This window comes from Scyliorhinus torazame, chromosome 4 (genome assembly GCF_047496885.1).
Source record: "Scyliorhinus torazame isolate Kashiwa2021f chromosome 4, sScyTor2.1, whole genome shotgun sequence".
Taxonomy (NCBI): domain Eukaryota; kingdom Metazoa; phylum Chordata; class Chondrichthyes; order Carcharhiniformes; family Scyliorhinidae; genus Scyliorhinus; species Scyliorhinus torazame.
In genome coordinates this window covers 345577982-345602205 of record NC_092710.1, presented here as the reverse complement: position 1 = coordinate 345602205, position 24224 = coordinate 345577982, and the positions used below count along the sequence as shown (strand labels likewise).

At 50.0% G+C, this 24224-nt stretch overlaps 1 protein-coding gene across 1 annotated transcript in view; it reads left to right on the top strand.

Moving 5' to 3' along the window:
- Positions 1 to 24224, top strand: part of LOC140411508 (dynein axonemal heavy chain 8-like) — a 2059122-nt gene that overhangs the window by 2000036 nt on the left and 34862 nt on the right. Inside the window, exons 88-89 of the mRNA XM_072500594.1 lie at positions 15382 to 15538; positions 21664 to 21816. Of these exons, the coding sequence (XP_072356695.1) occupies positions 15382 to 15538; positions 21664 to 21816 (310 nt within the window). The remainder of the gene's footprint in view (positions 1 to 15381; positions 15539 to 21663; positions 21817 to 24224) is intronic.

Below are 24224 nucleotides of genomic sequence, written 5' to 3'. Positions count from 1 at the left end.
ATTCAGCCTGTATCCCAGTTACCAGTGGCGTACCGCAGGGATCAATTCTGGGTCCTCTGCTGTTTGTGATTTTCATTAATGACTTGGATGAGGGAGTTGAAGGGTGGGTCAGTAAATTTGCAGACGATACGAAGATTGGTGGAGTTGTGGATAGTAAGGAGGGCTGTTGTCGGCTGCAAAGAGACATAGATAGGATGCAGAGCTGGGCTGAGAAGTGGCAGATGGAGTTTAACCCTGAAAAGTTGAGGTTGTCCATTTTGGAATGACAAATATGAATGCGGAATACAGGGTTAACGGTAGAGTTCTTGGCAATGTGGAGGAGCAGAGAGATCTTGGGGTCTATGTTCATACATCTTTGAAAGTTGCCACTCAAGTGGATAGAGCTGTGAAGAAGGCCTATGGTGTGCTAGCGTTCATTAACAGAGGGATTGAATTTAAGAGCCGTGAGGTGATGATGCAGCTGTACAAAACTTTGGTAAGGCCACATTTGGAGTACTGTGTACAGTTCTGGTCGCCTCATTTTAGGAAGGATGTGGAAGCTTTGGAAAAGGTGCAAAGGAGATTTACCAGGATGTTGCCTGGAATGGAGAGTAGGTCTTACGAGGAAAGGTTGAGGGTGCTAGGCCTTTTCTCATTAGAACGGAGAAGGATGAGGGGCGACTTGATAGAGGTTTATAAGATGATCAGGAGAATAGATAGAGTAGACAGTCAGAGACTTTTTCCCCGGGTGGAACAAATCATTACAAGGGGACATAAATTTAAGGTGAAAGGTGGAAGATATAGGAGGGATATCAGAGGTAGGTTCTTGACCCAGAGAGTAGTGGGGGCAGAGAATGCACTGCCTGTGGAAGTAGTTGAGTCGGAAACATTAGGGACCTTCAAGCAGCTATTGGACAGGTACATGGATTACGGTAAAATGATATAGTGTAGATTTATTTGTTCCTAAGGGCAGCATGGTAGCATTGTGGATAGCACAATTGCTTCACAGCTCCAGGGTCCCAGGTTCGATTCCGGCTTGGGTCACTGTCTGTGCGGAGTCTGCACATCCTCCCCGTGTCTGCGTGGGTTTCCTCCGGGTGCTCCGGTTTCCTCCCACAGTCCAAAGATGTGCAGGTTAGGTGGATTGGCCATGATAAATTGCCCTTAGTGTCCAAAATTGCCCTTAGTGTTGGGTGGAGGTGTTGACTTTGGGTAGGGTGCTCTTTACAAGAGCCGGTGCAGACTCAAAGGGCCGAATGGCCTCCTTCTGCACTGTAAATTCAATGATAATCTATGATCAATCTAGGACAAAGGTTCGGCACAACATCGTGGGCCGAAGGGCCTGTTCTGTGCTTATTTTTCTGTGTTCTATGTTCTATGCTCTCAGCCAGTGGGAACGCGGCGTGGAAGGGTCGGGGGGCACCTGTGGGGGGGGGGAGGGGGCTCCGACCATGGGCGGGGCCTCCGATGTGGCCTGGCCCGCGATTGGGGCCCACCGAGCAGCCGTCGTAAAAATGCCGAGTCCCGCCGGCGACTTCCACACCTCTCAGCCGGCAGGAACTCGGCGTGGAAGGGTCGGGGGGCGGGGGGGTGGGGGGAAGGGTGGCTCCGAACCCGGGGGGGGGGCCCTCCGATGAGGCCTGGCCCGCGATTGGGGCCCACCGATTGGCGGGCAGACCTCTCTGGCTGGGGGCCTTGTAGCTCCTGTCGTCCTGTGCCATGTTGCGTCGGGGCCGGCGCGTTGAAGGAAGGCACTGCGCATGCGCTGGTTGGCGCCGGAGCCACTGTGCATGTGTGCGTTGGAACTGGTGCCACTGCGCATGCGCGGATCCCGCGGCGCCCAGTTTGGGCCGGGATCAGCAGCTGGAGCAGCTTGAACCGTTCCAGTGCCGTGCTGTCTCCTTTTGCGGGCCAGAATTAGTCGTCGGGTGGGCCCGTTCACACCGTCGTAAGATGCGACGCCGTTTACGATGGCGTTGACACTCTGCCGTGGGATTAGAGAATCCCGCCCCATATCCCTATTTATTCACACAGCCACTCTTGGCGTGAAGTATCCTTTCCTCACGGTAGGGCAGCACGGTCGCACAGTGGTTAGTATTGTTGTTTCACAGCGCCAAGGCCGCTGGTTCGATTCCCAACTTGGGTCACTGTCTGTGCGGAGTCTGCACGTTCTCCCCGTGTCTGCATGGGTTTCCTCCGGGTGCTCCGGTTTCCTCCCACAATCCTAAACTGTGCGGATTAGGTGGATCTGTCACGCTAAATTGCCCCGTAGTGTCCAAAAGATAGATGGGTTACTGGGTTACGGAGGTAGGGTGGAGGTGTGAGCTTAGGTAGGGTGCTCTTTCAGTGGCCAATGCAGACTCGATGAGCCGCATGGATTGGATTGGATTGGATTGGTTTATTGTCACGTGTACTGAGTACAGTGAAAAGTATTTTTCTGCGAGCAGCTCAACAGATCATTAAGTACATGAAATGAAAAGGAAATAAAATAAAATACAAAATAGGACAACACAAGGTACACAATGTAACTATATAAGCACCGGCATCGGATGAAGCATACAGGGTGTAGTGTTAATGAGGTCAGTCCATAAGAGGGTCGTGTAGGAGTCTGGTAACAGTGGGGAAGAAGCTGTTTTTGAGTCATCACGATCAAAGCTGTTTGTGTGTGCGTGTTCTCAGACTTTTGTATCTCCTGCCTGATAGAAGAAGTTGGAAGGGTGAGTAAACAGGGTGGGAGGGGTCTTTGATTATGCTGCCCGCTTTCCCCAGGCAGTGGACGGTGTAGATGGAGTCAATGGATGGGAGGCAGGTTTGTGTGATGGACTGGGCTGTGTTCACGGCTCTCTGAAGTTTTTTGTGGTCTTGGGCCGAGCAGTTGCCATACCAGGCTGTGATGCAGCCTGATAGGATGCTTTCTATGGTGCATCTGTAAAAGTTGGTAAGAGTTAATGTGGACATGCCGAATTTCCTTAGTTTCCTCAGGAAGTATAGGCGCTGTTGTGGTTTCTTGGTGGTAGCGTCAATGTGGGTGGACCAGGATAGATTTTTGGTGATGTGTATCCCTAGGAATTTGAAGCTGCTAACCATCAGATACCAGAAATGCTGGAAAATGAAAGGTTTAGGGAGAGGGAAGAATTGAGGGAGATCAACATTAGCAGTGAAATGGTGCTGGGAAAATTGATGGGATTGAAGGCAGATAAATCTGCAAGGCCTGAGAATCTGCTCCCAGAGTGCTTAAGGAGGTGGCTCTGGAAATAGGACGCATTGGTGGTCTATAGACTCTGGAACTGTCCCTGCAGATTGGAGGGTAGATCACATCACTCCGATATTCAAAAGGGAGGTAGAGAGAAAGCAGGGAATTATAGACCAGTAAGCTGAACATCGATAGTGGGGAACATGCTTGAATCCATTATCAAGGATTTTATAGCAGAACATTTCGAAAGCAGTGGCAGGATCAGTCAGAGTCAGCATGAATTTATGAAGGGAAAATCATGCCTGACAAACCTGTTGGAATTCTTTGAAGATGTAACCAGTACAGTTGACAAGGGGGAGCCAGTAGATGTGGTATATTTGGTCTTTCAGAAGGCATTTGACAAAGTTCCGCATGAGAGATTATTGTGATTATTGAGATTATTAAAGTGCATGGGATTGGGGAAAATGTATTGAGGTGGATAGAAAACTTGTTGGCAAAGAGGAAACATAGAGTAGGGATTAATGAGTCCATTTCAAATTGGCAGGCAGTAACTAGTGGGGTGCCACAGGGATCGGTGCTGGGACCCCAGCTATTCGCAATGTATATTAATGATTTGGATGAGGGAACAAAATGTAACATCTCAAAGTTTGCAGATGATACCAAGTTAGGTGGGAGGGTGAACTGTGACGAGGATGAAGGGATCCAACAGCATGATCTGGACAGGTTGGGCAAGTGGGCAAACCAATGGCAGATGCAGTATAATTTGGATAAGTGTGAGATTATTCACTTTGGAATCAAAAACAGGAAGGCAGATTACTACCTGAATGGTTGTAAATTGGGAGAGGGGAGTGTACAGTGGGACCTGGGTGTCCTTGTGCACTTTCCACTGAAGGTAAGCATGCAGGTGCAGCAGGCGGTAAAGAAGGCTAATGGTATGTTGGCCTTCATTGTGAGAGGTTTTGAGTATAGAAGCAGGGATGTGTTGCTGCAATTGTACAGTGCTTTGGTCTCCTTCTCTGAGGAAGGATATTCTTGCTCTCGAGGGAGTGCAGCGAAAGTTTACCAGACTGATTCCAGGGATGGCAGGACTGTCAGATGAGGAGAGATTGACTAGGTTGGGATTGTTCTCGCTGGAGTTCAGAAGAATGAGGGGGGATCTCATAGAGACTTATAAAATTCTAACAGGACTAGACAGGGTAGGTGCAGGGAAGATGTTACCAATGATGGGTGTGTCCAGAACCAGGGGTCACAGTCTGAGCAGCCCTTTGGATTTCGGCGGCAGCGGTGCGCAGGGGCCTTCTGGGAGGTGAGTACTTACTTTAAAAGCCTTACCTTTACAGGAGCAGCCCTTCGGATTTCGGCGGCAGCAGTGCGCAGGGGCCTTCTGGGAGGTGAGTAGTGAATTTAAAAACTCTTACCTTTACAGGAGCAGCCCTTCGGATTTCGGCGGCAGCAGTGCGCAGGGGCCCTCTGGGAGGTGAGTAGTGAATTTAAAAACTCTTACCTTTACAGGAGCAGCCCTTTGGATTTCGGCGGCAGCGGTGCACAGGGGCCTTCTGGGAGGTGAGTCGTGAATTTAAAAACTCTTCCCTTTACAGGAGCAGCCCTTTGGATTTCGGCGGCAGCGGTGCGCAGGGGCCTTCTGGGAGGTGAGTACTTACTTTAAAAGCCTTACCTTTACAGGAGCTAGGGGCTGCTTTAGCACAGTGGGCTAAATAGCTGGCTTGTAATGCAGAACAATGCCAGCAGCGTGGGTTCAATTCCCGTACCAGCCTCCCCGAACAGGCGACGGAATGTGGCGACTAGGGGCTTTCCACAGTAAGTTCATTGAAGCCTACTTGTGACAATAAGTGATTGTTATTAATGTGGCTGGTTTAGCTCACTGGGCTAAATCGCTGGCTTTTAAAGCAGACCAAGGCAGGCCAGCAGCACGGTTCAATTCCTGTAACAGCCGGGCCGGAATGTGGCGACTAGGGGCTTTTCACAGTAACTTCATTGAAGCCTACTCGTGACAATAAGTGATTTTCATTTGCCTTTGGATTTCGGCGGCAGCGGTGCGCAGGGGCCTTCTTGGAGGTGAGTAGTGAGTTTAAAAACCTTACCTTTACAGGAGCAGCCCTTTGGATTTCGGCGGCAGCGGTGCGCAGGGGCCTTCTGGGAGGTGAGTAGTTAGTTTAAAAGCTCTTACCTTTACAGGAGCAGCCCTTTGGATTTCGGCGGCAGCGGTGCGCAGGGGCCTTCTGGGAGGTGAGTAGTGAGTTTAAAAACCTTACCTTTACAGGAGCAGCCCTTTGGATTTCGGCGGCAGCGGTGCGCAGGGGCCTTCTGGGAGGTGAGTAGTGAGTTTAAAAACCTTACCTTTACAGGAGCAGCCCTTTGGATTTCGGCGGCAGCGGTGCGCAGGGGCCTTCTGGGAGGTGAGTAGTTAGTTTAAAAGCTCTTACCTTTACAGGAGCAGCCCTTTGGATTTCGGCGGCAGCGGTGCGCAGGGGCCTTCTGGGAGGTGAGTAGTGAGTTTAAAAACCTTACCTTTACAGGAGCAGCCCTTTGGATTTCGGCGGCGGCGGTGCGCAGGGGCCTTCTGGGAGGTGAGTAGTTAGTTTAAAAGCTCTTACCTTTACAGGAGCAGCCCTTTGGATTTCGGCGGCAGCGGTGTGCAGGGGCCTTCTGGGAGGTGAGTAGTTAGTTTAAAAGCTCTTACCTTTACAGGAGCAGCCCTTTGGATTTCGGCGGCAGCGGTGCGCAGGGGCCTTCTTGGAGGTGAGTAGTGAGTTTAAAAACCTTACCTTTACAGGAGCAGCCCTTTGGATTTCGGCGGCAGCGGTGCGCAGGGGCCTTCTTGGAGGTGAGTAGTTAGTTTAAAACTCTTACCTTTACAGGAGCAGCCCTTTGGATTTCGGCGGCAGCGGTGCGCAGGGGCCTTCTTGGAGGTGAGTAGTGAGTTTAAAAACCTTACCTTTACAGGAGCAGCCCTTTGGATTTCGGCGGCAGCGGTGCGCAGGGGCCTTCTGGGAGGTGAGTAGTGAGTTTAAAAACCTTACCTTTACAGGAGCAGCCCTTTGGATTTCGGCGGCAGCGGTGCGCAGGGGCCTTCTGGGAGGTGAGTAGTGAGTTTAAAAACCTTACCTTTACAGGAGCAGCCCTTTGGATTTCACATTGACAGAAATCTTTGGATCCTCGCTGTCTTCAGGGGATGTCCCGGAGGACTGGAGAATAGCCAATGTTGTTCCTCTGTTTAAGAAGGGTAGCAAGGATAATCCCGGGAACTACAGGCCGGTGAGCCTTACTTCAGTGGTAGGGAAATTACTGGAGAGAATTCTTCGAGACAGGATCTACTCCCATTTGGAAGCAAATGGACGTATTAGTGAGAGGCATCACGGTTTTGTGAAGGGGAGGTCGTGTCTCACTAACTTGATAGAGTTTTTCGAGGAGGTCACTAAGATGATTGATGCAGGTAGGGCAGTAGATGTTGTCTATATGGACTTCAGTAAGGCCTTTGACAAGGTCCCTCATGGTAGACTAGTACAAAAGGTGAAGTCACACGGGATCAGGGGTGAGCTGGCAAGGTGGATACAGAACTGGCTAGGCCATAGAAGGCAGAGAGTAGCAATGGAGGGATGCTTTTCTAATTAGAGAGCTGTGACCAGTGGTGTTCCACAGGGATCAGTGCTGGGACCTTTGCTCTTTGTAGTATATATAAATGATTTGGAGGAAAATGTAACTGGTCTGATTAGTAAGTTTGCAGACGACACAAAGGTTGGTGGAATTGCGGATAGCGATGAGGACTGTCGGAGGATACAGCAGGATTTAGATTGTCTGGAGACTTGGGCGGAGAGATGGCAGATGGAGTTTAATCCGGACAAATGTGAGGTAATACATTTTGGAAGGTCTAATGCAGGTAGGGAATAAACAGTGAATGGTAGAACCCTCAAGAGTATTGAAAGTCAAAGAGATCTAGGAGTACAGGTCCACAGGTCATTGAAAGGGGCAACACAGGTGGAGAAGGTAGTCAAGAAGGCATACGGCATGCTTGCCTTCATTGGCCGGGCCATTGAGTATAAGAATTGGCAAGTCATGTTGCAGCTGTATAGAACCTTAGTTAGGCCACACTTGGAGTATAGTGTTCAATTCTGGTCGCCACACTACCAGAAGGATGTGGAGGCTTTAGAGAGGGTGCAGAAGAGATTTACCAGAATGTTGCCTGGTATGGAGGGCATTAGCTATGAGGAGCGGTTGAATAAACTCGGTTTGTTCTCACTGGAACGAAGGAGGTTGAGGGGAGACCTGATAGAGGTATGCAAAATTATGAGGGGCATAGACAGAGTGGATAGTCAGAGGCTTTTCCCCAGGGTAGAGGGGTCAATTACTAGGGGGCATAGGTTTAAGGTGAGAGGGGCAAGGTTTAGAGTAGATGTACGAGGCAAGTTTTTTACGCAGAGGGTAGTGGGTGCCTGGAACTCGCTACCGGAGGAGGTAGTGGAAGCAGGGACGATAGGGACATTTAAGGGGCATCTTGACCAATATATGAATAGGATGGGAATAGAAGGATACGGACCCAGGAAGTGTAGAAGATTGTAGTTTAGTCGGGCAGCATGGTCGGCACGGGCTTGGAGGGCCGAAGGGCCTGTTCCTGTGCTGTACATTTCTTTGTTCTTTGTTGTTCTTTGATTCAGGGTAAACCATTTCGGACAGATATAAGGAGACATTTCTTCACACAAAGACTGGTGAGCCTGTGGAATTCATTATCACAGGGAGTAGTTGATGCTAAAACTTTGAATATATTCAAGAGGTGACTAGATATAGAACATGGGGAGAATGGGATCAAAGGCTATGGGGAGAAAGCAGGATTAGGCTATTGAGTTGGATGATCAGCCATGATCGTGATGAATGGCAGAGCAGGCTCGAAGGGCCAAAAGGCCTCCTCCTGCTCCTATCTTCTATGTATCTATGTATCTCCACCTCAGCCCCATTGATGCTGACAGGGGTGTGTACAGTACTTTGCTTCCTAAAGTCAATGACCAGCTCTTTAGTTTTGCTGGCATTGAGGGATAGATTCTTTTCATTGCTCCACTCCACTAGGTTCTCTATCTCCCTCCTGTATTCTGACTCGTCATTATTCGAGATCCGGCCCACTATGGTCATTTCATCAGCAAACTTGTTGATGGAGTTGGAACCAAATTTTGCCATGCAGTCATGTGTGTACAGGGTGTATAGTAGGGGACTAAGTACACAGCCTTGCGGGGCCCCGGTATTGAGGACTATTGTGGAGGAGGTGTTGTTGTTTATTCTTACTGATTGTGGTCTATGGGTCAGGAAGTCGAGGATCCAGTTGTCGAGGGAGGAGCCAAGTCCTAGGTTTTGGAGATTTGATATGACCTTGGCTGGGATTATGGTGTTGAAGGCGGAGCTGTAGTGAATAAATGGGAGTCTGATGTAGGAGTCCCTGTTGTCGAGATGCTCTCGGGATAAGTGTAGGGCCAGGGAGATGGCGTCTGCTGTGGACCGGTTGTGGCGGTATGTGAATTGCAGTGGATCTCGGCATTCTGGGAGTATGGAGTTGATGCGCTTCATGACCAACCTCTCGAAGCATTTCATTACGAATGGCCTCCTCCTACACTGTAAATTCTATGATTCTATGACTCACAGTCTTACAAAATTCAAATAAAATATTGGGGTTCTGGTCCAGTATCCTAGCCAGTGTTGGGGTCTGGTCTGGGATCGTAATAGTGAGAATTGTGATCACAATGGAATCATGAGCCATGGCAATAGCTTACTATGGAAAGAATTGAGGGTCAGAAACCCCCCAAAATTGAAGATCTTTTTCCTCCCACCTCTGCTCCCTCTCCCAAAGGTTTTAACTATTTGCAGACGTTCAGTTCATTGGGCATATTGGGCGGGATTCTCCTCTTGCCAGCGCCAAAATCGTATTCGGTGATCGGGCAGAGAATCCCTTTTGACGCCGAAATCAGGGAGGGCGCCTCTTTTCGGATGCTCCGCCCCCTCCAAACGGCATCATCAGTGAGTACGCTGCACGCTGTTGGGACTGCCTCAGGACGTCACCTGAAGGCCCTACCCGAAGCACTGCCCCTGATGGTCCGACTACCCGGCGGCGTGGATCACTTGTGCTCTGAGTTTTTGTCAACCTCGCGAGGCGGCTGCGGACTGTGTCCAGCGCCGCCATAGTTGGGGGAAAGCCGTTCCGCTGGCCAGGGGGGCTTCGGCGGAGGTTGAGGGGGCTGGTGGATGGTTGTCCAGGGGGTGGCGAGAGGGGCTACACGGGGAAACTATCTGGCAGACCGCATCCGCACGTGGCCAACGCCATGTTGTACGACGCGATCACTTGGCCCATAGGCTTGAATATCATGATATTTCAAGTACTTTTTAGGTTTCCTGTGTCAATTCCCAGGCAGTGCATCCAGATTCCCACCTCCTTCTTGCGCAATACCTCAGCAATGGGCAGACCAGAAGGATGACTTGCTTCCACTCCTCGAAGGTGAGTTCTGCGGTGGCAGAAAAGTCCAAACCTGGATCCGCAGACTCTGCCGAAGGTTTGGCAGGTGGTGCTTGATAGGGCGGGTGGGACGCTCTGGATTCTGCGCTCTTCCACACAGAATGTCGATTTCGGCGGGAGAATCAGCTGGTGAGTCAGTTTCAGCGGGAGCAGTGCGGAAGTGGCTGCTGGGAGGTAAGTCTGTCCTTTAAAAGCACTTGTCTTTGCAGGGGCAGGCCAGTCGATTTCGGCGGGAGTGGAGCTGGCTGGTTAGTCAATTTCAGCAGGAGCTGTTTTAGGCGGGAACAGGAAGTCGACCCGCGGACGTCTGGGAAGACCCTCACCAATAAATTCTGGTGGAGAGGAAACCCGAGACACTACACATGTAGTGTCTCCCACCCGCCCTCCTCCTCTAACCTAATAATAAAACCCATTGGTCTGAGGTAAGTACCATATTTTATTATATTATTATTTTTTATAAAAAATTTAATTTAGTTGTTAGCCAGATCTTGGTAGAAAGTTAGAGGAATGGCAGGGAAGGGAGTGCAATGTTCCTCCTGCAGGATGTTGAGGTGAGGGATGCAGTTAGTGTCCCTGCTGATTTTACCTGCGGGAAGTGCTGCCATCTCCAGCTCCTCCAAGACCGAGTTCGGGAACTGGAGCTGGAGTTGGAAGAACTTCGGATCATTCGGGAGGCAGAAGGGGTCATAGATAGCAGCTTCAGGGAATTAGTTACACCAAAGATTGGAGATAGGTGGGTAACTGTAAGAGGGACTGGGAAAAAGCAGTCAGTGCAGGGATCCCCTGCGGTCATTCCCCTGAGAAACAAGTAGACCGCTTTGGATACTTGTGGGGGGGGGGACTTACCAGGGGTAAGCCATGGGGTACGGGCCTCTGGCACGGAGTCTGTCCCTGTTGCTCAGAAGGGAAGGGGGGAGAGGAGCAGAGCATTAGTAATTGGGGACTCGATAGTCAGGGGCACAGATAGGAGATTTTGTGGGAGCGTGAGAGACTCACGTTTGGTATGTTGCCTCCCAGGTGCAAGGGTACGTGATGTCTCGGATCGTGTTTTCCGGGACCTTAGGGGGGAGGGGGAGCAGCCCCAAGTCGTGGTCCACATTGGCACTAATGACATAGGTAGGAAAGGGGACAAGGATGTCAGGCAAGCTTTCAGGGAGCTAGGATGGAAGCTCAGAACTAGAACAAACAGAGTTGTTATCTCTGGGTTGTTGCCCGTGCCACGTGATAGTGAGATGAGGAATAGGGAGAGAGAGCATTTAAACACGTGGCTACAGGGATGGTGCAGGCGGGAGGGATTCAGATATCTGGATAACTGGGGCTCTTTCTGGGGAAGGTGGGACCTCTACAGACAGGATGGTCTACATCTGAACCTGAGGGGCACAAATATCCTGGGGGGGAGATTTGTTAGTGCTCTTTGGGGGGGTTTAAACTAATGCAGCAGGAGCATGGGAACCTGGATTGTAGTTTTAGGGTAAGGGAGAATGAGAGTATAGAGGTCAGGAGCACAGATTTGACGTCGCAGGAGGGGGCCAGTGTTCAGGTAGGTGGTTTGAAGTGTGCCTACTTCATTGCCAGGAGTATACGAAACAAGGTAGGGGAACTGGCAGCATGGGTTGGTACCTGGGACTTCGATGTTGTGGCCATTTCGGAGACCCCCCGCCGGGTCGGAGAATGGCCGTTGGCCGCCGTGAATCCCGCCCCCGCACCCGCCGAAGTCTCCGCTCCCGGAGATTGGGCGGGGGCGGGAATCCGGCCGCGCCGGTTGGCGGGACCCCCAGCTGGATTCTCCGGCCCGGATGGGCCGAAGTCCCGCCCAGGAATTGCCTGTCCCGCCGGCGTAAATCAAACCTGGTATTTACCGGCGGGACCAGGCGGCGTGGGCGGGCTCCGGGGTCCTGGGGGGGGGGCGCGGGGCGATCTGACCCCGGGGGGTGCCCCCACGGTGGCCTGGCCCGCGATCGGGGCCCACCGATCCGCGGGCGGGCCTGTGCCGAGGGGGCACTCTTTCCCTTCCGCCTCCGCCACGGCCTCCACCATGGCGGAGGCGGAAGTGACTCTCCCCACTGCGCATGCGCGGGAAACTGACAGCGGCCGCTGACGCTCCCGCGCATGCGCTGGGAAACTGACAGCGGCCGCTGACGCTCCCGCTCATGCGCCGCATTTCCGCGCCAGCTGGCGGGGCAACAAACGCCATTTCCGCCAGCTGGCAGGGCGGAAATCCCTCCGGCATCGGGGCTAGGCCGCCAAAGATGCGGAGACTTCCGCACCTTTTTGCCGGCGCGATGCCCGTCTGATTTGCGCCGGCTTTGGCGCCAGTCGGCGGGCATCCCGCCGTTGGGGGAGAATTTCGCCCATGGATAGAGCAGGGACAGGAATGGATGTTGCAGGTTCCGGGGTTTAGGTGTTTTAGTAAGCTCAGAGAAGGAGGCAAAAGAGGGGGAGGTGTGACGCTGCTAGTCAAGAGCAGTATTACAGTGGCGGAGAGGATGCTAGATGGGGACTCTTCTTCCGAGGTAGTATGGGCTGAAGTTAGAAACAGGAAAGGAGAGGTCACCCTGTTGGGAGTTTTTTATAGGCCTCCTAATAGTTCTAGGGATGTAGAGGAAAGGATGGCGAAGATGATTCTGGATAAGAGCGAAAGTAACAGGGTAGTTATTATGGGAGACTTTAACTTTCCAAATATTGACTGGAAAAGATATAGTTCGAGTACAATAGATGGGTCGTTTTTTGTACAGTGTGTGCAGGAGGGTTTCCTGAAACAATATGTTGACAGGCCAACAAGAGGCGAGGCCACGTTGGATTTGGTTTTGGGTAATGAACCAGGCCAGGTGTTGGATTTGGAGGTAGGAGAGCACTTTGGGGACAGTGACCACAATTCGGTGACGTTTACGTTAATGATGGAAAGGGATAAGTATACACCGCAGGGCAAGAGTTATAGCTGGGGGAAGGGCAATTATGATGCCATTAGACGTGACTTGGGGGGGATAAGGTGGAGAAGTAGGCTGCAAGTGTTGGGCACACTGGATAAGTGGGGCTTGTTCAAGGATCAGCTACTGCGTGTTCTTGATAAGTATGTACCGGTCAGGCAGGGAGGACGGCGTCGAGCGAGGGAACCGTGGTTTACCAAGGAAGTGGAATCTCTTGTTAAGAGGAAGAAGGAGGCCTATGTGAAGATGAGGTGTGAAGTTTCAGTTGGGGCGATGGATAGTTACAAGGTAGCGAGGAAGGATCTAAAGAGAGAGCTAAGACGAGCAAGGAGGGGACATGAGAAGTATTTGGCAGGAAGGATCAAGGAAAACCCAAAAGCTTTCTATAGGTATGTCAGGAATAAGCGAATGACTAGGGAAAGAGTAGGACCAGTCAAGGACAGGGATGGGAAATTGTGTGTGGAGTCTGAAGAGATAGGCGAGATACTAAATGAATATTTTTCGTCAGTATTCACTCAGGAAAAAGATAATGTTGTGGAGGAGAATGCTGAGCCCCAGGCTAATAGAATAGATGGCATTGAGGTACGTAGGGAAGAGGTGTTGGCAATTCTGGACAGGCTGAAAATAGATAAGTCCCCGGGACCTGATGGGATTTATCCTAGGATTCTCTGGGAGGCCAGGGAAGAGATTGCTGGACCTTTGGCTTTGATTTTTATGTCATCATTGGCTACAGGAATAGTGCCAGAGGACTGGAGGACAGCAAATGTGGTCCCTTTGTTCAAAAAGGGGAGCAGAGACAACCCCGGCAACTATAGACCGGTGAGCCTCACGTCTGTAGTGGGTAAAGTCTTGGAGGGGATTATAAGAGACAAGATTTATAATCATCTAGATAGGAATAATATGATCAGGGATAGTCAGCATGGCTTAGTGAAGGGTAGGTCATGCCTCACAAACCTTATTGAGTTCTTTGAGAAGGTGACTGAACAGGTAGATGAGGGTAGAGCAGTTGATGTGGTGTATATGGATTTCAGCAAAGCGTTTGATAAGGTGCCCCACGGTAGGCTATTGCAGAAAATACGGAGGCTGGGGATTGAGGGTGATTTAGAGATGTGGATCAGAAATTGGCTAGCTGAAAGAAGACAGAGGGTGGTGGTTGATGGGAAATGTTCAGAATGGAGTACAGTCACAAGTGGAGTACCACAAGGATCTGTTCTGGGGCCGTTGCTGTTTGTCATTTTTATCAATGACCTAGAGGAAGGCGCAGAAGGGTGGGTGAGTAAATTTGCAGACGATACTAAAGTCGGTGGTGTTGTCGATAGTGTGGAAGGAAGTAGCAGGTTACAGAGGGCTATAGATAAGCTGCAGAGCTGGGCTGAGAGGTGGCAAATGGAGTTTAATGTAGAGAAGTGTGAGGTGATTCAGTTTGGAAGCAATAACAGGAATGCGGAATATTTGGCTCATGGTAAAGTTCTTGAAAGTGTGGATGAGCAGAGGGATCTAGGTGTCCATGTACATAGATCCCTGAAAGTTGCCACCCAGGTTGATAGGGTTGTGAAGAAGGCCTATGGAGTGTTGGCCTTTATTGGTCGAGAGATTGAGTTCCGGAGTCAGGAGGTCATGTTGCAGCTGTACAGAACTCTGGTTCGGCCGCATTTGGAGTATTGCGTACAGTTCTGGTCACCGCATTATAGGAAGGACGTGGAGGCTTTGGAGCGGGTGCAGAGGAGATTTACCAGGATGTTGCCTGGTATGGAGGGAAAATCTTATGAGGAAAGGCTGATGGACTTGAGGTTGTTTTCGTTGGAGAGAAGAAGGTTAAGAGGAGACTTAATAGAGGCATACAAAATGATCAGGGGGTTAGATAGGGTGGACAGTGAGAGCCTTCTCCCGCGGATGGAAATGGCTGGCACGAGGGGACATAATTTTAAACTGAGGGGTAATAGATATTGGACCGAGGTCAGAGGTAGGTTCTTTACGCAAAGAGTAGTGAGGCCGTGGAATGCCCTACCTGCTACAGTCGTGAACTCGCCAACATTGAGGGCATTTAAAAGTTTATTGGATAAACATATGGATGATAATGGCATAGTGTAGGTTAGATGGCTTTTGTTTCGGTGCAACATCGTGGGCCGAAGGGCCTGTACTGCGCTGTATTGTTCTATGTTCTATGTCACCCAAGACTGGAATTGAACCCAGGTCCCTGGAACTGTGAGGCAGCAGTGCTAACCACTGTGCCACCATGCCGCCCCTCAGTGTGCTGTTTTTGTATCAACCTTGTGACTGTCTTTATATGATTTGGTGCTCACCAACTTATCCAATGAAGCCACCAGAGCAGTGCCTGAGAGATTCTGCCTGGGCTGTACACAGAACAATACTTTTCACTGCACATTGATACACGTGACAATATATCGGAATTTAAATTTAAGGTAGCATGACATCACTAGTAAACTAGAAAAGCAAACAATTGATGGCTGATAGAAAAGTACAATCCCCCAGGCGGCACGGTGGCGCAGTAGTTAGCACTGCTGCCTCACGGCGCCGAGGTCCCAGGTTCAATCCCAGCTCTGGGTCGCTGTCCGTCTGGAGTTTGCACATTCTCCCCGTGTCTGCATAGGTCTCACCCCCACAACCCAAAGATGCGCAGGGTAGGTGGATTGGCCATTCTAAATTGTCCCTTAGTTGGGAAAAAAAGAATTGGTATTCTAAATTTATTTAAAAGAAAAGTACATTCCCAAGTCTGAAAGGACCCTCTTATTGTCCTTTTTTCCTTTCAGGTACCAGAGTAACACTGCAGCTGACATCCTCAACACTATCACCAATATCCAGCCAAAGGAAAGCTCTGGAGGAGGAGGAGAGACTCGAGAAGCCACTGTCTTTAAACAGGCTGGTGCTATGCTGAGGAAACTGCCCCCAGATTATGTGGCACATGAGGTAGGTACTTTACTGTTATGGTGACACTGAGCTCAGACTTTATTTGGCCTCTCAAAGACAAGTTATACCTTTAGTGTTGCTGAAGTGGAAGGTTAGAAAATAAACTTACTTTTATCCAGTGTAACTCACTGCCACTTCTCTTCCAGAAATGCCTACCCTGAAGAAGTACTGCTCTTCTCTCCAACAGGATTTTCATATGTCCCTCCCCCACTATAAATATTTCCCACTTTCTCTGTCTTTAGCTTTGACAAAGGATCAGCTGGACTCGAAACGTTAGCTCTTTTCTCTCCCTTACAGAGGCTGGCAGACCTGCTGAGATTTTACAGCATTTTCTCTTTGGTTTCAGATTCCAGCATCCGCAGTAATTTGCTATTATCCTCTCTGTTGGATATCTTAGTACTAAAATTATCATGAAATGATTGCATTTTACTGTCTCAGCAATCGGTCTGACAGCAAATGGTGACCGATTGCAGTTATCTTTTTGTATTGTCCATTCTCGGGATGTGGGCAGTGCCAGCAAGGCCAGTGTTTGATTGTCCATCGTTAACTGCCCTTGATAAGGTGGTTGTGAGCTGACTTGTTGAATCGGTGAAGTCCATGTGGTGTAAGAACACCCACGGTGATATAAGGGTGAAATTCCAGGTGTTATGGACAGGAGGGGGGTTTAATTTAAACAGCCCTCATTTCTCATCTCACTACCTGCCTGAAAACAGGAAGGTTTTTCTTCTTGATTTCCCCTTTTTTAAAATGGTATGGTCCCCACAACCCTTAAGTTTAGAGTGTTCCAAACCTCTTTGAATAACCTGCACTGCAAACTCGAGGTAAGATAAGATAAAATGGATTGGTTTACTTCACACAGACGCAAAACGTGGCGAAGTGTTTTGGTGCACGGTGGCACAGTGGTTAGCACTGCTGCCCCACAGAGCCAGGGACCCGGATTCAATTCCGACCTTTGATGACTGTGTGGAGTTTGTATATTGTCCCCATGTCTGCGTGGGTTTTCTCCCAGTCTAAAGATGTCCAGTTAGGTGGATTGGCCATGATAAATTGCCCCTTAGTGTCCAAAGGTTAGGTGAGGTTACGGGGTTACAGATAGGGCGGAGCAGTGGGCAGAGCTGAAGTACTCTTTCGGAGGGCCGGTGCAGACTCAATGGGTTGAATGGCCTCTGCCTGCACCGTAGGGATTCTATGATTCTATGAACATTCGCCTCTTTTGCACTCACACAATTAAAAGGAGGATAAGGGAAAGGAAGAGGATTCAGGGGGAGGGCCACAGTAAAAATACAAGTTAGTGTTTTACGTGTGTCCAGAGTCTGGAATCAAACAGCCAATGGAATGTTCCTTCAGAGGGGTGATTGACTGTTGCAACATCTTTTCAGAAACTTCTATAAGGGAGAAAGTACATAGGTTTAAATTAGGCTTGAAGGTACCAATTCCGGAGTAGTTCTCCGTTCAAATGAGGGCCAGACAATTGATGTTTGATACCTGTTTGATGGTAGGAGGTCAGACAGCACAGGATGTTGTTTGGAGTTACTGTTTCCTTCAGAGATAAAACCGAAGGTAACTTCCACCAGCCTGTAAATGTAAGGAATTCAGACAACTCAAATCTCAATAATGTGGCACTCTTTTCAGATTGACGAATCAAGGCCCCTCGTTGGAACCAATGGCCTGGATTCTCGGTTTGGGAGAGTATGTTATCCTGACAGAGCTGAATTGCAATTGGTTTACGATCCCCCTGGGAGCTCAAACCGGCAAACAGTTCAGTGTTCCATGCCATGCAAATTTATGCATGATGTGGACTATGAAGGATTCCCAAGAGAATCCTGATATTGAGCCACCATTTTGAGCAGGTGGCCCGATTGCAAGGTCCGGCGACCGGCCACCCCACTGCACCAAACAGCAGCCCCTCCACCCCAAGTAAAGGGGTGAACCAAACCGCACCCTTGCCCCAGGGACCACTGTAATAGGGAGGCCCCCAGACGGCCAATTGTAATAAGGACACCCCCCAGAGGGATGCCTGTAATAGGGAGACTCCCCACAGAGGGACCTTTGCAATTGGAAGACCCCCCAGAGGGACACCTGTAACAGGGAGACTCCCCAGAGGGATATTTGTAATTGGGAGACCCCCAGAGGGACGCCTGTAACAGGGAGACTCCCCAGAGGGATATTTGTAATTGGGAGACCCCCAGAGGGACGCCTGTAACAGGGAGACTCCCCAGAGGAACCTGTAATAGGGAGACTCCCCAGAGGGATGCCTGGAATTGGGAGACCCCCAGAGGGACACCTGTAATAGGGAGGCTCCCCAGAGGGGCTACTGTAATAGTGAGACTCCCCAGAGGAAGCCTCTAATAGGGAGGCTCCTCAGAGGGATGCCTGTAATATGGAGACCCTCCACAGGGACAGCTGTAAAAGGGAGACCCCCTCAGGGACCCTGGTGATTCCGAGCCCCTGAGTCTTTGGGCTCTGGGCAGGGTGGTACCCTGGTATACCCGATGCCAGTGAGGCACTGGTAGCCTGGCAGTGCCACCTGGGCATCCTGGCAGTTCCAACCAAGTGCCAACCTGGCAGTGCCAGGGTGCTTAGGGATCACTGCCAAGGTGCCCAGGTGACACCATGCCTGCGCCGGGGATTGGGCCCAGGGGTGCCCCACACTTATGATGTGAGGTGCGGGGGGGTCTCCATATTGACCCCCTTATTGGTGTTGAGTTGCAGTGGGGGGGGGGGGGGAGTCTAGAGATCAGGCACCATATTAAAATGGTGCTTTTCCTGCAATATTGAGTGGAGATCATTAGTGCAGGAAATGGGAATAGCTGGGGCCTCGGGGGAGCACTCCTCGTCGGAGCCCTGGAATGAATCCATTTAATAGTGGGGTAGTTCTTGCCGCTGCTAGTGCTGGGTAACACCCGGCTAAGCGTGCATTCGCAATAAGGAGCACTTAGCACATTAAATTGCGCACGTAGTCATTTTCCTGGGCCTTGGGAAGTTTCTTCCTGATCCAGCCAGGACATTAAGGGAGGTAATAGTGACAACAGAGATAGTTGATGCATTGGTTATGATATTTCAAAATCCCCTGGATTCTGGAAAGGTTCTGGCGGATTGGAAACATGCTAATGTAACTCCCCTATTCAAAAAGGTGGAGAAGAGAAAAGTAGGAAACTATAGACCGGTTAGCTTGACCTCTGTGGTGGGGAGGTTGCTGGAATTAATCATTGAGGAGGAGATGACTGAACATTTGGAAAGACAAAGCTCAATCCACCATTGTCAGCATGGTTTTATGAAGGGTAAGTCACACTTAACAAACTTGCTTGTGTTCTGATTGATTGATTTGATATTTATTGTCACATGTACCAAAGTACAATGAAAAATATTTTTCTGCGGCCAAGGGAACGTACACAGTACGTATATAGTAGACAAAAAGAATAATCGACAGAGTACATTGACAGTGGTGCATCAACAAATAGTGGTTGGTTACAGTGCGGAACAAGGCCAAACAAGAGCAGCATAGGGCGTTGTGAATAGCGTTCTTACAGGGAACAGATCAGTCCGAGGAGGAGTCGTTGAGGAGCCTAGTAACTGTGGGGTAGGAGCTGTTCCGATGTCTGTTGTGCGGGTCTTAAGACTTCTGTATCTTCTGCCTGATGGAAGGGTCTGGAAGAAGGTAAAGCCTGGATGTGAGGAGTCTTTGACAATGCCGTCTGCCTTCCTAAAATGCTAAGGTGCCCTGGTGACAGTGTCCAGGTGCCCAGGTGTCAGATGAGAGCCTGGGTGCCACCTTTCCCTGTCCCCTACTACCCAAGAGTCTCTTTTGGCCTGAGAAACAAGGGGCGCGATTCTCCCATGCCGCGCCATATGGGAGAATTGCCGTTCGGGCAATTTTCTCCCGAGGAGCGGAGAATCGGCGCCATTTGCGCCGGCACGTTTGGTGCGGTGCCGGTCGTGGGCCGCCGATTCTCCGGCCTTGATGGGCCGCGCAGAAATTGCAGAGTCCCGCCGGCGCCGTTCACACCTGGTAGCTGCCGGCGGGAAGTCTGCGCGAAGGGTCTGGGGGTGGCCTGTGGTGCGGGGAAGAGCGCTCCTTCACTGGGTGGGGCCTCCGATGGGGTCTGGCCCGTGATCGTCGCCCACCGATCGGCGGGCTGGCCTCTCCAGTCCCGGCCCTACTTTATTACGCGGCCGACCCCTGAACCCTTACGCCATGTTGCGTCGAAGCGGCGCGCTGAGGAAGTCCCCCGCACATGCGCGGGTTGGCGCGGCTCAACTGCGCATGTGCGGGTTGGCGCGGCCCAACTGCGCATGCGTGGGTTGGCGCGGCACCCATTTGACTTCGGGAAGGGAGGCTGGAGCGGCGTGAACCGTTCCAGCGCCATGCCGGCCCCCTATGGGGCCAGAATCGGTAGTCCCTGCACCCGTTTCACGCCGTCATTCACGGCGGAGCGAACACTCTGTCTCCATTTCGGAGAATCACGCCCAAGGTGTTGTTACGCCTGGTCCCCGTTTGTATGGACCAGTATTAAATGGAACCCAGTTAAGGCCTCGGTGGGGTGGCCATTAGTTCCCGGGAACTCACAGAATCTGACAAAGGCACATTTAAATGAGCCAGTGTGGGTGAGTTGCATATCTTGACGCATCATGAGGTTTGGTTGAATCTCGTGTGACGTCTTGAGCATCGCGAATCTTGCGTGAGGCCTCTCGTGAGATTCAACGGCCTCATCACGACACCAAGCCAGGCGCAACGAGGCCAGTAAATCACAGCCAACATCTACTTCTCAGAATTGAGTACACGATAGGAAATTGGATACTTTTGGTTGTGCTGAATTAGACGCTGAGACATTGGCCATGAGACATTACATCAGGGTGAGGTTCATATCGAAAATGCCTGCACCTTTCCCTGTTGGTAAGGATGGACTCCAAGTTCTCTGTGAAGACTTGTGCCAAGCCCAAGCCAGGTTCCTTCATGACCTCTGACGTTTTGGTTGACCTCTCAATGTACCAGGCGTTTCTGTGTCCATCAGACTTTTTCTGTACTCTACCCAATCAAAATCCTCATATGATTTGCTGCAATGGGATCTATGTGCAACCTCTGAGCTCCTAGCTGTGAGTGTAAGATTGAGTAGTAGTGCTTTTCATTAGCATCCTACTGTTCTTGCATTGTATGTCGCTGCACTAGTCCCAGACCAGGTGGCAGCTCTTTGGTATCTGAAAGGAAAAAGGAACAAGGGTAGGGTTCATAGAATCTACAATGCAGAAGGAGGCCCATCGAGTCTGCACCGGCCCTTGGAAAGAGCACTCTACTCAAGCCCACGCCTCCACCCTATCCCCGAAACCCAGTAACCCCACTTAACCTTTTTGGACACCAGAGGAAATTTGGCATGGCGAGTCCACCTAACCTGCACATCTTTGGACTGTGGGAGGAAGCCGGAGCACCCGGAGGAAACCCACGCACACACGGGGAGGATGTGCAGACTCCGAACAGACAGTGACCCAAGCCAGGAATCGAACCCGGGACCCTGGAGCTGTGAAGCAACTGTGCTAACCACTGTGCCACCATGCTATCCGAGGGTTCAGGTGACTAAAATGAGAGGCAAGAGCTGCATGTTTATATAAGCTGCAGCTTATGACTGAGCAGAGATTGGAAATAAAGGGAAACCAAGATAAAAGCAAATGGCTGGATGCTGAAATCTGAAACAATGGACAATCTCAGCACGTTTGACAGCATCTGTGGAGAAAGAAGAGAGTTAATGTTTCGAGTCTGGTGACTCTTTGTCAAATAATGGGGAGGTGGTTAGGTAGAAACATCCCATCATCCATTGTAGTGTTGGCTCTGGTGGCCACAACGTCACAGAAGAAACATAAGCTGCAATTAAATTCATCAGGTCCTCCACATCCCCGGCCTCAATCAATTGCCATGCTTCCTGTATCCTCCCCACAAATCCAAAACCACAGGGCTATTCCTGTCCAAAGGGTGTTTAATGCAGCACTCCATTTCATTTTCAAATTGCTGATCATAGATTTTCTGCCGTAAAAGGAACATTTCTGAAAATTAGCTTTTCTAAAGTACTACTTAGAAAAATAGTGGTGATGAGAAACTTACTTCTCATGTTGACAGAGTCTTTTTGTTTTGACAGGTGAAAGCTCGCCTCATAAAAATGGGAATTTTGAATTCGATTAATATTTTCCTGCGCCAGGAAATTGACCGAATGCAGAAGGTTATCACGATGCTTCGGAGTTGTCTAACTGACTTACAGCTGGCCATAGAGGGAACCATCATCATGAGCGAGGTCAGTGTTATTCTGATAGTCTATTATCAGCAGGTACTTCAAGCCCAGCCTAAGTCTTCCCTGATATGGCTATTTAGATAAAGGAAAGACAATGGAGATGTATTTTAAGTTATTTAATTCTATCTTGGGATAGAATTCTCCCAATCCATCGGAGCATTCAGCTGCACCAGCTCAATGACACAGACCATTGCTGATCAACACACAGGCAGGAAGAGGCAGTGACAGCCAAAGTACCTGGCACTTGGCAGACTACTGGTAAAGTGGCCTTCCTCTGCTCAGTCTGAGTCAACTGATTAGCTCTGGACACAGCCAAAAAAAGGACACAGGGATAATAGTGAGATGCAGAGGAACAGTAAACATATGTGTCAGTGACCCCCAACAGGGTCTCACATGAGGCAGAGGAACTTACCCATGTGCTCTCTGATGTAGTGGCCCAGACATGTGAACACATCGAGGTCTCCATGGGGATAATGGTAGATGCCATGGAGAACCTGGTCCAGCAGAACACCCATCCCTGACGGAGATGCACTCGGACCTGCACTCCACCACTGTAACCATAGGAGAAGTTTTGCAGCAGCTACTCGAGAAGGGGTATATTCACCTCCTTCTCGGTTCCCCTTCTCCTCAAGGAGTCCAGGAAGGGCTCACAGATACCCAAAGGGAGGAGGGACATCAGTTGGGTATTCCGGGAGCCTCCATCCAGGAGTCTTTGAAGGTGTCCAGGTGATCCTGACCACAACAGGAATGGTCCAGCTGCTCAGGTCGAGGAGGTGCGCCTGCCCCTGAGCAGGAGACCCAGAACAGACCAGGACCAGTCAGGCCTTCCAAAAAACACCCAACAAAGTCATCACAGATAACAGAGCACAGTAGTCAGCATACTGCCTCACCTCTGCTCCAGAGGCAGGGAATCACCTAGACACTGCGGAAGAATGAGGAAAAGTAAATTCTTTTGAATGAGCACTGGGAACCTAGATTTCAATCATTGTAAATAGTTTTTGCACTCCCAAATATGTTTGGAAATCTCTTGGATTCTTCTTGCTGCTAAATGTTTTAATGCTCACACACACACCACCCTTTGCAAGATAGGACCAAGGATGGGTCTTCCTTCGCCCTACTACCTGGCTGCACATGGAGACATCACTCTTTGACAATAATGATGACTGCCTTGTGTGAGAGACTTCCCAGTCACACCATTCTGCCTGTATCCACTACCCTCGAGACTTTATGGATAGCCCTTGTCACAGTAGAGATTAAGCAAAGGAGCCCTTGTCAGACAGGTTCATTTCCTAGAGGGGGATGGAGGTTTACAGTCATGAGTTGGTTGTCATTCACCTGCATGTACCTTGTAGCCATCCCTATTCCTTAAGTGGATGGGAAAGCCTTCCTGCTTCAGTTTACTTGGGGTGAGCATGGGAAGGTGGCAGTTTCCTTCTCTGCCACCCTCCCAACTGATTCAATGGCCACACCATTTTACTCATCATGGGGAAGGACACAAGATTCCACCTCGCTGCCCAAGATATGAAATATTTAAAAGTCAGCAGAATCTGCAGGAAATGCACAGATCAATCAACATCTTAAAGGCAATATTACCTGAAATCAGCTGGCTTTCTTGCTTCAGTGTTGATCAATCTCCCCAACTAATTTCTACCTCAAATCTCTAGCATTTGCATTCCTGTTTCTTTGTGGTTGTGAAAGGAACATGTGTGTTGTTATGGAAATGCCTTGCATAGAATGTTAATTTATCATATTATCTGCTGGACATATATATGTGTGAATATTACATATATATATATGTATATATATATATATATATGTAATATTGAACCTTTGGGAACAAATACTTTTGTTAATTGAAGGACACTAGTCTCCAGCAACTGCAGTTTTGGCATTTGCGAAGGACATAGAACGGAATATCCCCTGCTGGGACTCAGACCCTTAGTGGGGTGGGGACGAGGAGTATTTCCCACTGCGGTGGCCATAGGGAATTCACATTGTATCGGGTCACCTCAGCCTCATTAATTATGCAATCAGGGGTTTACTTTTGTTTTTCCCAATGGGCTGGATGGCGCCGCATGCTGTCCAGGCACCTTGTAAACATGTTACCCAGCATGCTGATTGAGGAGGTGGCCAAAAGAGGGCATGGAGCTCTGGAAGCCAAGTTTACTGTTATCTCCCTGGGTATTCTTGACCAAGTGGAGGCTGTGAGGGACATCCCCTTTCCACTGGATGGGAGGAGAAGGCTGGGCAGGGAAACAAACCTCCCGTGGGAGGAGATTTCCACAACAGCCAAAGTCTCCAGCAGAGAACTGCCCTGCAATTCTGAACAAGGATGAATGATCTTATCTGCGCTGCCGAGGTACATGAAACTTCAGCTACTCACAGTCACCTCACTGAATGGTACAGTGGAC